General features: G+C 35.9%; 1 protein-coding gene across 1 annotated transcript in view; it reads left to right on the top strand.

Moving 5' to 3' along the window:
• The window catches only part of LOC127519040 (rho GTPase-activating protein 6), a 29,521-nt gene that overhangs the window by 7,555 nt on the left and 7,671 nt on the right, over positions 1 to 14,295 (top strand). Inside the window, exons 2-8 of the mRNA XM_051906436.1 lie at positions 7,226 to 7,385; positions 7,501 to 7,569; positions 10,717 to 10,988; positions 11,112 to 11,307; positions 11,583 to 11,638; positions 12,910 to 13,060; positions 13,143 to 13,291. Coding sequence (XP_051762396.1) covers positions 7,226 to 7,385; positions 7,501 to 7,569; positions 10,717 to 10,988; positions 11,112 to 11,307; positions 11,583 to 11,638; positions 12,910 to 13,060; positions 13,143 to 13,291 — 1,053 coding nt within the window. The remainder of the gene's footprint in view (positions 1 to 7,225; positions 7,386 to 7,500; positions 7,570 to 10,716; positions 10,989 to 11,111; positions 11,308 to 11,582; positions 11,639 to 12,909; positions 13,061 to 13,142; positions 13,292 to 14,295) is intronic.

Below are 14,295 nucleotides of genomic sequence, written 5' to 3'. Positions count from 1 at the left end.
GGAGATTTGGCTCGCTTTCAGTTCATGAGTGTGAACTTGTAGTGAATTGAACACATCCCACAGATTTGGTTGACAGGACATTTTTCTGAATTACAGTTCAAAGAAATGAAACATTCTTTAGTCCAACACCACAATAAAATGTGCAAGAACAGAACAAGTAAATATGTAAATCATATTTTCTTACAAGAGAAATTAATACCTTTATTCAGCAAAGACATTGAGCAATCCTGAAAAACAAAAATGTGACTGTTTTCAACATTGATAATAATCATAAATGTTTCTTGAGCAGCAAATCATCATATTAGAATGATTTCTGAAGGATCATGTGACACTGAAGACTGGAGTAATGATGCTGAAAATTTAGGATATAAATTACACTTTACTATATATTCACATAAAAAACAGCTGTTTTACATTGGAATAATATTTCAGAATTTGTACTGTATTTTTACTGTAGGAAGAAACATAGGAGACATATTCTTTCCTTCATTGTCTATAATAATAGCATTTAAATTATATTTTGTGTGTTTGGAATGGAGAGCAACATATGGAGACCAAACACACAAAATATATATGTGTTGGAAGCACATTTTATGATTGAATACTTATGAATACCAATGAGATCGCATCGTTGAAATCATCATTGATAATAGACGTGCAGCGAGCAGCTGGGCCTGAAATTACCATCAGACACAAATGTGATGCTTATTTGATGGTCCTCAAGTGTCTCTTTTTAGACAGCTGTTCAGATGAAGCTGTTGCACACCTTTTATGCTAATGAGCGAGGCTTTCATTAACGGTAAGTGCGCGGTCATTGAGTGGCACTACAGCAACAGAAGATCACCATTCTGCAAGTCTTTTAAAGTAAATTAAAATCTTCATTTGTAGGACTATATAAGTGTCCTGCTCATTGTTTTTTATTTCTTTATCTGTGCCATTGTATATTGCGTTGTTCATGACTAGTATGTTTTTTTTTTTGGTTTATTTTGGTATTAATATTATGTGTGCTATTTATGAAATGCTGCAGTATAGATACACTAATGTTCAAAAGTACAGTAAAAATTGTGAAATATTTTTACAATTTAAAGTCAGCTGTTTTCTATGTGAATATATAGTAAAGTGTAATTTATTTCTGTGATCAAAGCTGAATTTTCAGCATCATTACTCCAGTCTTCAGTGTCACATGATCCTATAGAAATCATTGTCACTCAGGTAACTAATGTGAAGCTAGCCTTGTTTAATTCCGTATCTGTGCACAAGCTTTATCTTGTACGCTGATATTTCTCTGCTGTCTGGAAGAGTAGAGAGTTTCTGTCAGAAAATGAAGAAGTGCCGGTGTTAGTGGGGTGTGTAGTGTAAGTACTTAAGAAAGAATGCCATAATTTAATGTTCTGATGACATTTTTCATTCATATAACATGAGTCAGATGAGCTTCCTCTGTGCTCAAATGATAAAGATGGTGCAACACCTCTAAATATCTGTCGTGGATGGATTGTGTTCTAAACCGACATGACGTGATGCATTTCTAGCTTTAAGATATTGTCTGTAGTTTTTGAAAGCAAAGCGAGGTCCAAAGAGAAATGATTTATTGAGTCTGGAGTGTACGGACTTGCACACAGACCTGCGATCTACATACCATCCTCACCTGACGTCAATGCCTGACCTCACCGATGCTCTTGGGAGTGAATGGGAGTGAATCCCTGCATCCATGATCCAACATCTAATGGAAAGTCTTTCCAGAAGAGTAGAAGCTGCTATCGCTGCAATGCTTTTTACCATGCTTTTGAAATTAAATGTTCAACAAAAGTGCGTATTTACTATATGGGGGACATGGTGATGAAAAATTTTGTTCCAATGCTTTTGTGTTCTCTTGTAAAACTTTTGCTTTAATTTATACACATTTTTTGTTCCCCAAGAAACTTTGGCTTTCATTTGGGAAAACTTTGGTATTCTCTGAGAAACTGTGTTCGCACACAAAACTTTGGCATTGTAATATGTAAAACTTCTGCGTTTCAGAGAAACCTTGCGTTCACTTGCCAAACCTTTGCTTTCATTTGTAAATAGTCTGCATTCCCAGAGAAAATTTGTGTTCGCTCGTAAAACTTTGGCTTTCCTTTGTCAAACTTTGGCGTTTCCCGAGAAACTTTGCATTTGCTCACAAAACTTTTGCTCTCATTTATAAAACTTTTGCATTCCCAGGGAAACTTTGCATTCGTTTACAAAACTTTGGCTTTTATTTGTAAAACTTTTGCGTTCCCAGTGACACTTTGCGTTAGCTTGCATACCTTTTGCTTTTATTTTCAAATCTTTTCCGTTCATTCGTAAAACATTTGTGATGTAAATAACATGAGGTGTGGGGAAAAAAACTATATTTCAGAGCTTTTGTCCACACCCTTAAACCAACGCATTTACAACAAAAAACTTCTCTGCATTTCTCCTCTTCTCTAGTTTGTTTTCTAATCTAATAAAACTGGCATTGTACAACCCGAATTCCGGAAATGTTGGGACGTTTTTTTTTTTTTTTTTTTTTTTTGAATCAAATGAAAACTAAAAGATTTTCAAATCACATGAGCCAATATTTTATTCACAATAGAACATAGATAACATAAAATGTTTAAACTGAGAAATTTCACAATTTTATGCACAAAATGAGCTCGTTTTAAATTTGATGCCTGCTACAGGTCCCAAAAAAGTTGGCACGGGGGCAACAAATGGCTGAAAAAAGCAAGAAATTTTGAAAAGATTCAGCTGGGAGAACATCTAGCAACTAATTAAGTTAACTGATATCAGGTCTGTAACATGATTAGCTATAAAAGGGATGTCTTAGAGAGGCAGAGTCTCTCAGAAGTAAAGATGTGCAGATCTGTGAAAGAGTGCGTAAAAAGATTGTGGAAAACAATGTTCCTCAATGTCAAATTGCAAATCTCATCATCTACAGTGCATAACATCATCAAAAGATTCAGAGAAACTGGAGAAATCTCTGTGCGTAAGGGACAAGGCCGAAGACCTTTATTGGATGCCCGTGGTCTTCGGGCCCTCAGACGACACTGCATCACTCATCGGCATGATTGTGTCAATGACATTACTAAATGAGCCCAGGAATACTTCCAGAAACCACTGTCGGTAAACACAATCCGCCGTGCCATCTGCAGATGCCAACTAAACCACTGTCGGTAAACACAATCCGCCGTGCCATCTGCAGATGCCAACTAAACCACTGTTGGTAAACACAATCCGCCGTGCCATCTGCAGATGCCAACTAAAGCTCTATCATGCAAAAAGGAGGCCATATGTGAACATGGTCCAGAAGCGCCGCCGTGTCCTCTGGGCCAAGGCTAATTTAAAATAGACTGTTTCAGCGTGTTATCAGTGTTCAGTTCAAAAGCCAGCATCTCTGATGGTATGGGGGTGCATAAGTGCATACGGTATGGGCAGCTTGCATGTTTTGGAAGGCACTATGAACGCTGAAAGGTATATAAAGGTTTCCAGACGACGTCTATTTCAGGGAAGGCCTTGTGTATTTCAGCAGGACAATGCAAAACCACATACTGCAGCTATTACAACAGCATGACTTCGTCGTAGAAGAGTCCGGGTGCTGAATTGACCTGCCTGCAGTCCAGACCTTTCACCTATAGAAAAAAATACGTTTTCCATCACCATTATAGCTATGTAATTTACTAGATATAAGTAGAAACAACTGAATGATAAAAATATATGATTATATTGTTGATGTAATTTGGAGTGCATGCAGCTAATGTCTTTGCTCAATGTGTGATTTCATCTGGATTATGCAAGCAGATGAGGAGCTGCTGGTGTTTGGATTGAGTGTTGACCTTCTGCAGCTGGGAAGGAAATGCTCAGTGAATGTTTGACTTGTGCTGTTAGACATGAATGCAAGTTTGAGATTGGCTTGAGTTGAAAAGTGAAATAAAAAATGGCAGAAAAATAAAGTTGGGTTGCATCATTTCACACATGCTACACAATGACTCATAATAATAGGGAGTATTTATTTTGTGATAAAGGTTGACAGGCAGCAGTAAATAACAGCTTAACCCTATAAAGCCTGCTGTATTATATTTGATACACAATGATCTGATAAACCTGTCGCACACAATCTCCTACAGTCTTCTGTCATCTGATTGATAGTTTAGACTTTTTTAGCAAGTAAAAGTCTTTTAGTATAATTGCTCAAGTGTTTAACTGACTGTTTTATATGTCAGGCTTTGCATGGTTAAAATCCTTCTTTTTTCCCCTCACACACATAGAATCACATGACTTTAGAAAACTTGGAATATAGTGCATGAGTATTTTTTTATTATTATTAGAGCTTGATCACTCTGAACTGTTTTTAACGGAATAGATCATCCATGAATGTCATAAAGTTCACCTGTAATTGTTGGAAAGGCCCTAGAAATTGGTCAGTTGATTCCTGAAAGGAGCAGTGCGTTTCATTGTTGTTGGACTGTAAGCCTCTTTGGAGCTGGACTCATATGACAGTTTCCACTTCAACATGGATCAAAGAAAGTATAATCTGGTCAGGGCAGATTTATGGGCTGGTTAATCAGAGGTCGTGAGTATCTGCCTGCAACGTCTGTTTCCTTCCTCACCGCTCATTAGGGCTGGGTGATATAGCTAAAAAAGTTTGTGTGTGCTTTTTATGTGATTGTGTTCCAGAAGCGACACACAATTACTTACACTTATAGTAATCAGTTAATTCTATTGTATTTATGATCAATGAGGTTATTTTTTCAATTCAATTAATTTCAAATTAATGCAGTTTTTACTCATTTACTTCATTTTGTTCCGTGTGATTTCTGCTGCAGCGTTAAACAAGATTTCACAGAAAACCTTAAAATTAATAACATTTCTATAATTGCTTAAAACCATCCTGTAATATTTATTTAGTTTGCTGTGGGACTCAAAAGAATTAACATAAAATACACTAAAACGCAATTTGAAATTATCAGGAAAGCTATCCATTTTTATTTTTTATTATTATTATTATTATTATTATTATTTTTATTTTATTTATTTTTTGGTGCTCTGTAATCCAAATATTTTGTTCAACGAAATTCGGCTCCATCCTCCGTAGTGACCGTAATAATAAAATACGCACTAATTAGTGCAAAACTTGCCACCTTAAAGGGTTAGTTCACCCAAAAATGAAAATTTGCTGTTAATTTACTCACCCTCAGGCCATCAAAGATGTAGGTGACTTTTTTTTCTTCAGTACAGCAGTAAAGAAGATTTTATACTGCATTTTTGATTACACTTATCTGTCTGTTATGATTTTCTTTGCTGTATATATTTGTTATAGATGTAGGGAATATCTATTACATTTAATCTATTAATACAGTTAATCTATATAAATGTATATTAAAACATATATTTATATATTCGTTCTGGTTCTCGAATCTGATTGGCTGTTCTACTATTCTAATAACATCACACGGAAACGGTTTCACAGTTTGTATCACTCCGCTTGTTTCTGCCGGATCTACACTGGCAACATTTCTCACAGCGAGCGTCAATGGTGGAGGAGCAAACCCACTATAATTTTAGAAAAACTACTGTTATTGTGTCACGGAATGTAGTTTTAAGAGCTTTTAAGTGAGAATATAGTTGTTTAGACATCAAATATGCAATTTATATATAAACATTTGTTTAGACGTTTTTGGAGACGTGAGCTCCAAGCCGTCAGCGGTCGTTCAGCGCTCATGTACCCGCTGAGAACACCTTTCTCTCAGCCAGTCCTTGCCGCTGGCTCTTGTGGTTAAACATGAGATATAATTCGTTTGGGTATATCAAATGGGCAAGCTTTTTGTTTTTCTATGCATTTTTTTGCATGTGAAAATAAAACCTGTTGCTGTTTTTTGCCAAATAATTTCATCAGATCAATATTTTAACCAAGTCTAGTGTTTTGTTCTTCCCACATATTGAACAAATATCAAATATTTTCCTCATATTTTGATGGTTTAATCAAACCTATAGGTTCATTAAAAACAAATATCCCCTCTGGACATCTCTCATACGTTTGATGTCTGATATATTTCAATATTTATGTATTTGCTCTTTTTAACCATAATTTCAAACATAGCTAATTGATTTTTTTTTTTTTTTTTTTAAATGAGGCAATAAGTAAATATAATAAAAACTATCGTTAAAATAATGATGGCATGTAAGCAGAGGTAACAGTACCTGCCAGTACAGCTGCCAGCCGGTGTTTATTACACAGCACAGGTTGTTAATGATTTGTGAAATTCGCTAATATGTTGATGCTGTCTTTGCTTCAAAAACAAATCTAACTCAGGTTGAGACTGCTGGCTAAATTTACTTTAGTGATCATTCCCAGAAACCACTACAAGGAAAAGAGGAATAAAAAGAAAACCAACAAAACATGAGTGTCTGGTTCGATTTCACAATGATCAGCGCTGCCAGGACGTCTTTTGAGATGGCAAGAGTTCTGTAGTGCTTGTCACTGCGTGTTCACAAAAACCTGGGGTTATTCTGAGGAAATATAAAGATACGGCGTGTCTCTGACCTCCGAATATAAACCCAACAGAGCGCAAGAGTGGGATTCCGGAAGCAGAATTCCCATTCATTCTCCATAGGGAAACCTGCCGTGAGACTGTTCAGTGATGATACTTGCTGCTGTCTGTGATTTCAGTTTCATCAAGAAATTGATATTTGTACTTGCATTATCCCAAATGTTTCCAACAATCCGCAATTTTACCAGTGATGTGGCCCGTGTCATTGCATCGCCTGTCATTGGCGTCAGCTGTCGGTAGAAACCATGGAAAAACAGCCCGCTTTCTGATTAAAAAAATGCGGAAGCAGTAGTTGTAGCGTCTAGCCAGTGATCTCTGGTAGCGTCTAGCAAGCTACAGTTGTTTGTTTTGCACATTCGCGACGGACCACAGTTATTCATAATCGTTTGCTGCCGGTTCCGTCGCCAAAGAAAACCCCATAAAGCGAGGTAAACACGACAGTTCCCATGATTCCCGTCACTGTGTCAACTTTGTTATTGTTTTGAATATGCGACGTCTAGCGGTGAAAATTGCATAGATTCTGTAATTCAATTTTATAACTTTTTCCCTTCTATAATTAAGCATTTAAGATTTACAATAATTTAATTGGAAATCTTCAGGTTTGTGCTCATAAATTGGGACTTAAAGAAGCTTTATAGTTATAGAATTTCTCTCTTTCTCTTTTGCATCTTTCATAGGGAGATTTCACCTGTAAGAAAACAAGCGGTCATAACTTCCACATGCAGTCAGTTCCCATTCAGAGTCTGTCCGAGCTGGAGAGAGTCCGGCTGCAGGACGTCGCTCTGGTCAGACTGATGAAAGACTTTGATTTGGGATGCCAGATCACCATCCCTAAAGGTACACAGACTCTCACACATTGCCAAAGTAAAGAGACGTCCTGAAGTGCCACTTGTATGATTTTCTTAAAGTTACGCAGTTGTTTTCTGTTTCTTATGCTTTATGTGTTTTCCAGATGGCCAGAAGCGGAAAAAGTCACTCAGGAGGAAGCTGGATTCTTTATCGAAAGAAAAGAGAGATAAAGGTATGGATTTGGTTTGAAGACACTTGCGTATCTACTGTAAACCATCATGCATCTACAAGTAAAGGAGTTTTTCAATAGATATATATATACTGCCGTTTAAAAGTTTGGGGTTGGTAGGATTGTTTTTGAAAGAAATCTACATTTAATTGATCAAAAATACAGTAAAATTGTGAAATATTATTCAGAATGTAAATCAGCTGTTTTCTATGTGAATATATAGTAAAGTGTAATTTATTCCTGTGATCAAAGCTGAATTTTCAGCATCATTACTCCAGTCTTCAGTGTCACATGATCCTTCAGAAATCATTCTGATATGATGATTTGCTGCTCAAGAAACATTAATGATTATTATCAATGTTGAAAACAGTTCATATTTTTGTGGAAATTGTCATACATTTATTTTTCAGGATTCTTTGAATAGAAAGTTCAGCATTTATTTGAAATAGAATCTTTTGAATCATTATAAATGTCTTTACTGTCACTTTGGATCAATTTAATGCGTCCTTGATGAATAAAAGCATTAATTTCTTTAAAAAAAGCGGTAATGTAGCTGGTTTTGTCTGATGAATCAAACTCTAGAAATGATACTTTAGTCCTCAGCTGTATCTTTAAAAGGTCTTAAATTCAAATTGAAGGCCATTAAATGTTTTAAATGGTACAGCAAAGACATTTCAAAATAAGAGTCCTGGTGTATTTCAGGCCTGTTTAAAATTAAAAATCCTGCATAAACTGGATATTATTGATCTTTTGGTTACGTAATAAACTGTATGTGGCGTTTATTTCAACGTAAAACCCTTGTATTTTCTCTCTGGGCCGCCCGTCACTGGAAGGAAAGACTAAAAACATCATGTAACACATAAATTTTACTAGTATTGGCACAATAATCTGTCTATTGCCTTCTTAAACACATTATTAATATTATTATATCAGCAAAATCCAATATCAATCGACCTCTAATTCATAATACAATAATATATTAGTATATAAACCAATTTCAGATTGAATAAAGTATTTTAAACTTGCAGTTTAAGCCTTAAATTTGATTTAGACAGTGACATACAGTGTGTCCAAACGTCTGAAAGCGCTAGTAAAAGTCAACACTGATCAATAACTGTGTCCTGATCGACAATATACCATTTTTATATACCATGTTCATCATTTTTTTTTTTTTTAATTTTATTGAATGTTAAGTAAATAGATTTTCATTTTTATGCACTACTTCTGTTCTGAAGAGCATCTTGTGCTTCAGTGGAAGAAGAACATCTGACCGTCTGTATGAGTCACATGATCAATGACACGCATTTCCTCACATTTGATTAGCCACCTAGAAATCGGAGCGATTTCTGATTTTACTTCATAACTTTGATATTTTCAAATCCTAAAATGTTTTATTTCTAGGCTCAAATGGAAAGCGAGATGTGCCAGATTTGCTCTCACACTTCTGGACTCCTATAGCTCCGTTATCATGGTGATATATAGTGCTTTCACCCAGAATGCACCATTGCACCGGGTGATCTGCCTGAGCAGCTCTCACTCCTCCCTGAGCAGTAATGTGTGCTGGAATGCAGACGCTCCCGCTGTGCTCCGAGTGCCCCAAGAAATAACAAAAACAATCCGAGACGTTCCACAGTCGCTCCGTTTATTTGTGTTGCAGCTCAGAGCTCGACTCCTCAGCGATGAAGGATTCGTTTGCACATTTTTATTAAAGGAGTTTCGTGTTTGATGTTGTGAGATGCTCTTTGTGGAATGTCACAATACAAAAATGTTTTGTTATATGATATATTAAGCCATATCAAACAAGCAAGAGTGATATTGCTTAATAAATTTGGCAGGTTTGTATTTGTTTTGTTTGTTAGTTCAAAATTCAGTCAAATTACAGGCGAGAAACTGGGAACTAATGCAGGAGTTTCATGAGTTGATGAAAAGCTAATAATTAAATCATAAAAATGTCAAATTAAAATAATTTAAAAATAAAAACAAAAATAAAATGCTTCATGATTGTTTTTTTTTAACACTTTTCACATTTTATTTTGTTTTAATTTTTAATTATTTATTAATTTTAATTTTAAATTAAAATTTTACAATAATTATTAGCTTTTCATCACTCCTGAACACATTTGTCAGTGTTTTATTTTGATTGTTTTTAAATTATTTATTTTAATTTTATATTTGTATGATTAATTAATTATCATCAGTAGTAAGTTTTAGTATTTTTTTTATTTTTATTTTTACATTTTTTTTTTATTTTCATCAATCAAAATAAAACACTTACTAAAGTGATGAAATGCTAATAATTAAATTAAATCATAAAATTTTAAATTACAATAAATAATTTAAAAAGAACAATAAATATAATTGATGAAACACTAATAATAAAAGTGTAAAATTTTAATTTTTTTGTATTGTGTATTAAAAAAAATGGTTAAGGCCACTAATTAATTCAATTAATTAGCGGCTCAGAAATATCTATTAGTGAATTCTAACTAAAATGGTCATTGTACATTTTCTACTGTTACATTTTATGTATTCTTTTTATACAATATAAAAGTGGTTGTGTTTAGGTTTGAGAGTAGTGTTAAAGGGTCTAAAATATATCTATAAAATCTTAAGATGTGACCATACAGATATATTTATGATATAAAGGATTTGTAAATATTTTATGTTTTTTTGTATGGCTGTAAATATGGAATTTAAGCCATATAAAACAAGCACACTGCAAAAAATGATGTTCTTCCTCAGTGTTTCTGTCTTGTTTTCCAGCACAAATATCTAAACATTCTTAAATCAAGATACATTTACTGGAGAAGAGAAATGACTGAAGATATTGTCTTATTTCCTAAAAATTGATCAAAATCAAGTGAGTTTGTGCTTAAAACAAGAACAAATATCTGCCAGTGGAGTGAGAAAAATAGACTTAATTCAAAGTGAAAACAAAACTCCATTGGCAGATATTTGTTCTTGTTTTAAGCACAAACTCACTTCATTTTTTAGTAAACGGTCATTTTGCTTCTCCAGTAAATGTATCTTGATTTAAGAATGTTTAGATATTTGGAAAAGGGACTGTAAAAGTGGTTCGGCTAACAAAAAGTTTGGGAATCCGTGGATTGGAGGATCAGAAGTGAATCTTTGTCCCTCTGTGTTCCTCAGAGTCGGATCCTCAGGCGTTTGGCGTGCCGCTCTCGCAGGTGATCTTTAACGACCGGCGTCAGAAGCAGCTTCAGGAGGAGCGCGAGCAGGAGGAGCAGGAGGAGCAGCGCAGCCCGACGGACCGAGTGTCTTCACTCCTGCACCTGACGGGCCGCAGATCCACCAATAAGGAGCTTTCCAGCAGTAACTCCTCCCTCAGCTCCTCCTCTGAGACGCCCAATGACAGCGCGTCCCCCGGCACTCCAGAGACGGCCCTGCGCTCGCGCCGACGGGTAAATTAACATATCATTTGCCAACAGTTTAAATTGATTACACAGTTAGGACCTAGACATGGGCGTCGCTAGACCCTTTCTACCGGGGCATTGCCTGAAGGGACTTTGGTTTATCTCCTGTAGGGTGGCATGTCTGTGGACTGCATCACTGACCTGGACGACAGTCACTCTCGTCTGCTGGAGGCTCTGCAGCTGTCCATGCCCGTGGAGTCGCCCAGCGAGAAGAAGAAGGTGAGCGACGCGAAGCTCAGCCTGAACCCCATCTACAGACAGGTGCCGCGTGTGCTGGACAGCTGCTGCCAACATCTGCAGAAATATGGTCAGTGCCTCCTTCATTCAGCATGTGTTTCTGAGGGGTTTAAGGAGCCGCTCAAATCAAGATTGTGGCTTTAGTTCCTGTCTTTATGCTTCGATGTGCCCCGCCCCCAACTTCCTGTTTCTATTGTGAACACAGGAAGTAATGTTTCCGTTTCCATTTCATGGGGTCTTCAGAGTTCAAAATAACAGCCGGAGTAGTTTGAGCGCAGTCTAAACAGAGCTTCAAGACTATTTCCATATAGACGTTGACGTAACGTTTGCTTTGCTGCTGTTTAGGTCTGCAGACGGTCGGCATTTTCCGTGTCGGAAGCTCCAAGAAAAGAGTCCGACAGGTGAGAAGCACATGTTTTATGTTTCAGAGACTATGTTTTAAATTTTTATTTTTTTTATTTTTATTTTTTTATGAAATGACAGTAAAGATAAGTAAAATAAATAAAGGCAATGTATTTTGAAAGTATAATTGATTATTAGCTTTTTGTCACAAACCCCAGTTTGGGAAAAACTGCTCTAATGTGTTTTTTCTACAAATGAAAAAATACAAATTTATTAAACAATATCACACTGATGATCTTACGGAAGCTTGTTTCTGCCACTAAATAAAAAAATAAAAGTAATCACAATTTTGACTTTTTTTCTTGCAATTGAGAAGCCAGAATTGCGTGATATAAAGTCAGAATTGCGTGATATAAAGCCAGAATTGCGTGATATAAAGCCAGAATTGCGAGATATAAAGTCAGAATTGCGTGATATAAAGCCAGAATTGCGAGATATAAAGTCAGAATTGCGAGATATAAAGTCAGAATTGCGTGATATAAAGTCAGAATTGTGAGATATAAAGTCAGAATTGTGAGATATAAAGCCAGAATTGCGAGATATAAAGTCAGAATTGCGTGATATAAAGCCAGAATTGCGAGATATAAAGTCAGAATTGCGAGATATAAAGTCAGAATTGCGTGATATAAAGTCAGAATTGTGAGATATAAAGTCAGAATTGTGAGATATAAAGCCAGAATTGCGTGATATAAAGCCAGAATTGCGAGATATAAAGCCAGAATTGCGAGTTATAAAGCCAGAATTGCGAGATATAAAGTCAGAATTGCGTGATATAAAGTCAGAATTGTGAGATATAAAGTCAGAATTGCGTGATATGAAGTCAGAATTGAGTTATAAAGTCAGAATTGCGTGATATGAAGTCAGAATTGAGTTATAAAGTCAGAATTGCGTAATATAAAGTCAGAATTGCGTGATATAAAGCCAGAATTGCGTGATATAAAGCCAGAATTGCGAGATATAAAGTCAGAATTGCGAAATATTCTTTTTTTAGTTGTGTTTTACTAAGTATTTTGATTTGTTTTCATTTTAAATGTATTTATTTTAATTTTACATTTTTATGATTTAATTGATTTAGCTTTTCATTAACTCATGAAACCCTACATGAACACAAGTTTGGGAAAGTGAATCACTGAAAATCAGTGGTTCATTTTGAGTGAATTTGAATGATTTTTAAAAACCCTTACAATCACAAATAACTGTAAAGATCTTGGAGGAAGTGTGTGAATCCAGTGCCAGTATTGAGAGTTTCTGTGTGTTGTGTGACATTCAGCTGCGTCAAGCGTTCGATCAGGGCGCAGAAGTTGTTTTAGACCAGCGGCACAGTGTCCATGACGTGGCGGCGCTGCTGAAGGAGTTTCTCCGAGACATGCCTGATCCTCTGCTGACCAGAGAGCTCTACTCCGCTTTCATCAGCTGCGCATGTGAGGAACGATGCTCAACACAATAACCAGATCTTTCTTCTTCTGTGTTCCACTTCATCATGTGTCTCTGGTGTTTCTGCAGCTCTAGATAAGTCAGACCAGCACACGGCCGTACAGCTGCTCATCTGTCTGCTGCCCGCCTGCAACAGTGACACCCTTCAGTGCTTACTTCACTTCCTGTCTAACGTGGCCAATCACGCGGAGGATTCCCGGGACGCTGACGGGAAGGAGGTGAGGCTTATAACTAGATGATGTTCTTTCTCTGTATTTCTGTCTTGTTTTCCAGCACAAACATCTAAACATCCTTAAATCAAGATACATTTACTGGAGAAGAAATGACTGAAGACTTGTTTACTGAAAAAATTTGTTAAAATGAAATGAGTTTGTGCTTAAAACAAGAACAAATATCTGCCAATGGAGTCAGAAAAAGAATCTTATTTTCACTTTGAATTAAGATTATTTTTCTGACTCCATTGGAAGATATTTGTTTTAGTTTTAAGCACAAACTCACTTCATTTTGATCAGTTTAGACTTCTTATCTTCAGTCATTTTGCTGCAAAAGACGCGAGACAAAAGCGCAACAGTAAACACGTCCATCTGCCACATGTTTTTCTGTGTGAATGATCCCTTATACAATGTAAAAAAGTTGTTGAAAATATTATCTCAGTCTTTCTACTGCTGCTAAATATCACATTTCAATCAATATGTTACTTGCTGTTTCTTTGTAATTATTTATGAGTGAAAATTGTAAATCCTACACCAACTTTTATTCACATACACATGAGAGAGAGTGTGTGTGTGTGTGTGTGTGAGGATGGGTGGAATAGTGCAGTGACACACAGATGGATGGACTGTAGATAACAGCTTGTTATTGCAGCAGAAATCAGTGATGTCATACATTAGTCATGTGTGCTCAAGAATCACAGTTTCTAACGGCACAGATCAAAACACACGTTCTGTTGCCTTTGTTTGTTTGTTTGTTTGTCTCATTCAGTTTAACTCTTGGTTTTGGTCGCCCTGAAGAAAACTCGTGTTTTTCAACCTTCTATGACTTTATTTCTTCCAGGAGAATTTTTATCCAGCGTTTTTCCATAAAACTTCTGTCACGCTCGATTGACAGATGAAACTGTTGTTACTCAGAAATTACGAGTAAATTTCACAATTGCTTACAAAGAATTGGCAAGCAACATTGAATTAAACATGACATTTTTTCAGTAGAAAAACTGAAATGGTAT

The sequence above is a fragment of the Ctenopharyngodon idella genome, chromosome 9 (assembly GCF_019924925.1).
Source record: "Ctenopharyngodon idella isolate HZGC_01 chromosome 9, HZGC01, whole genome shotgun sequence".
Classification (NCBI taxonomy): Eukaryota; Metazoa; Chordata; class Actinopteri; order Cypriniformes; family Xenocyprididae; genus Ctenopharyngodon; species Ctenopharyngodon idella.
The sequence above is the reverse complement of the archived record's forward strand: the minus strand, read 5'-3'. Positions and strand labels throughout refer to the sequence as shown.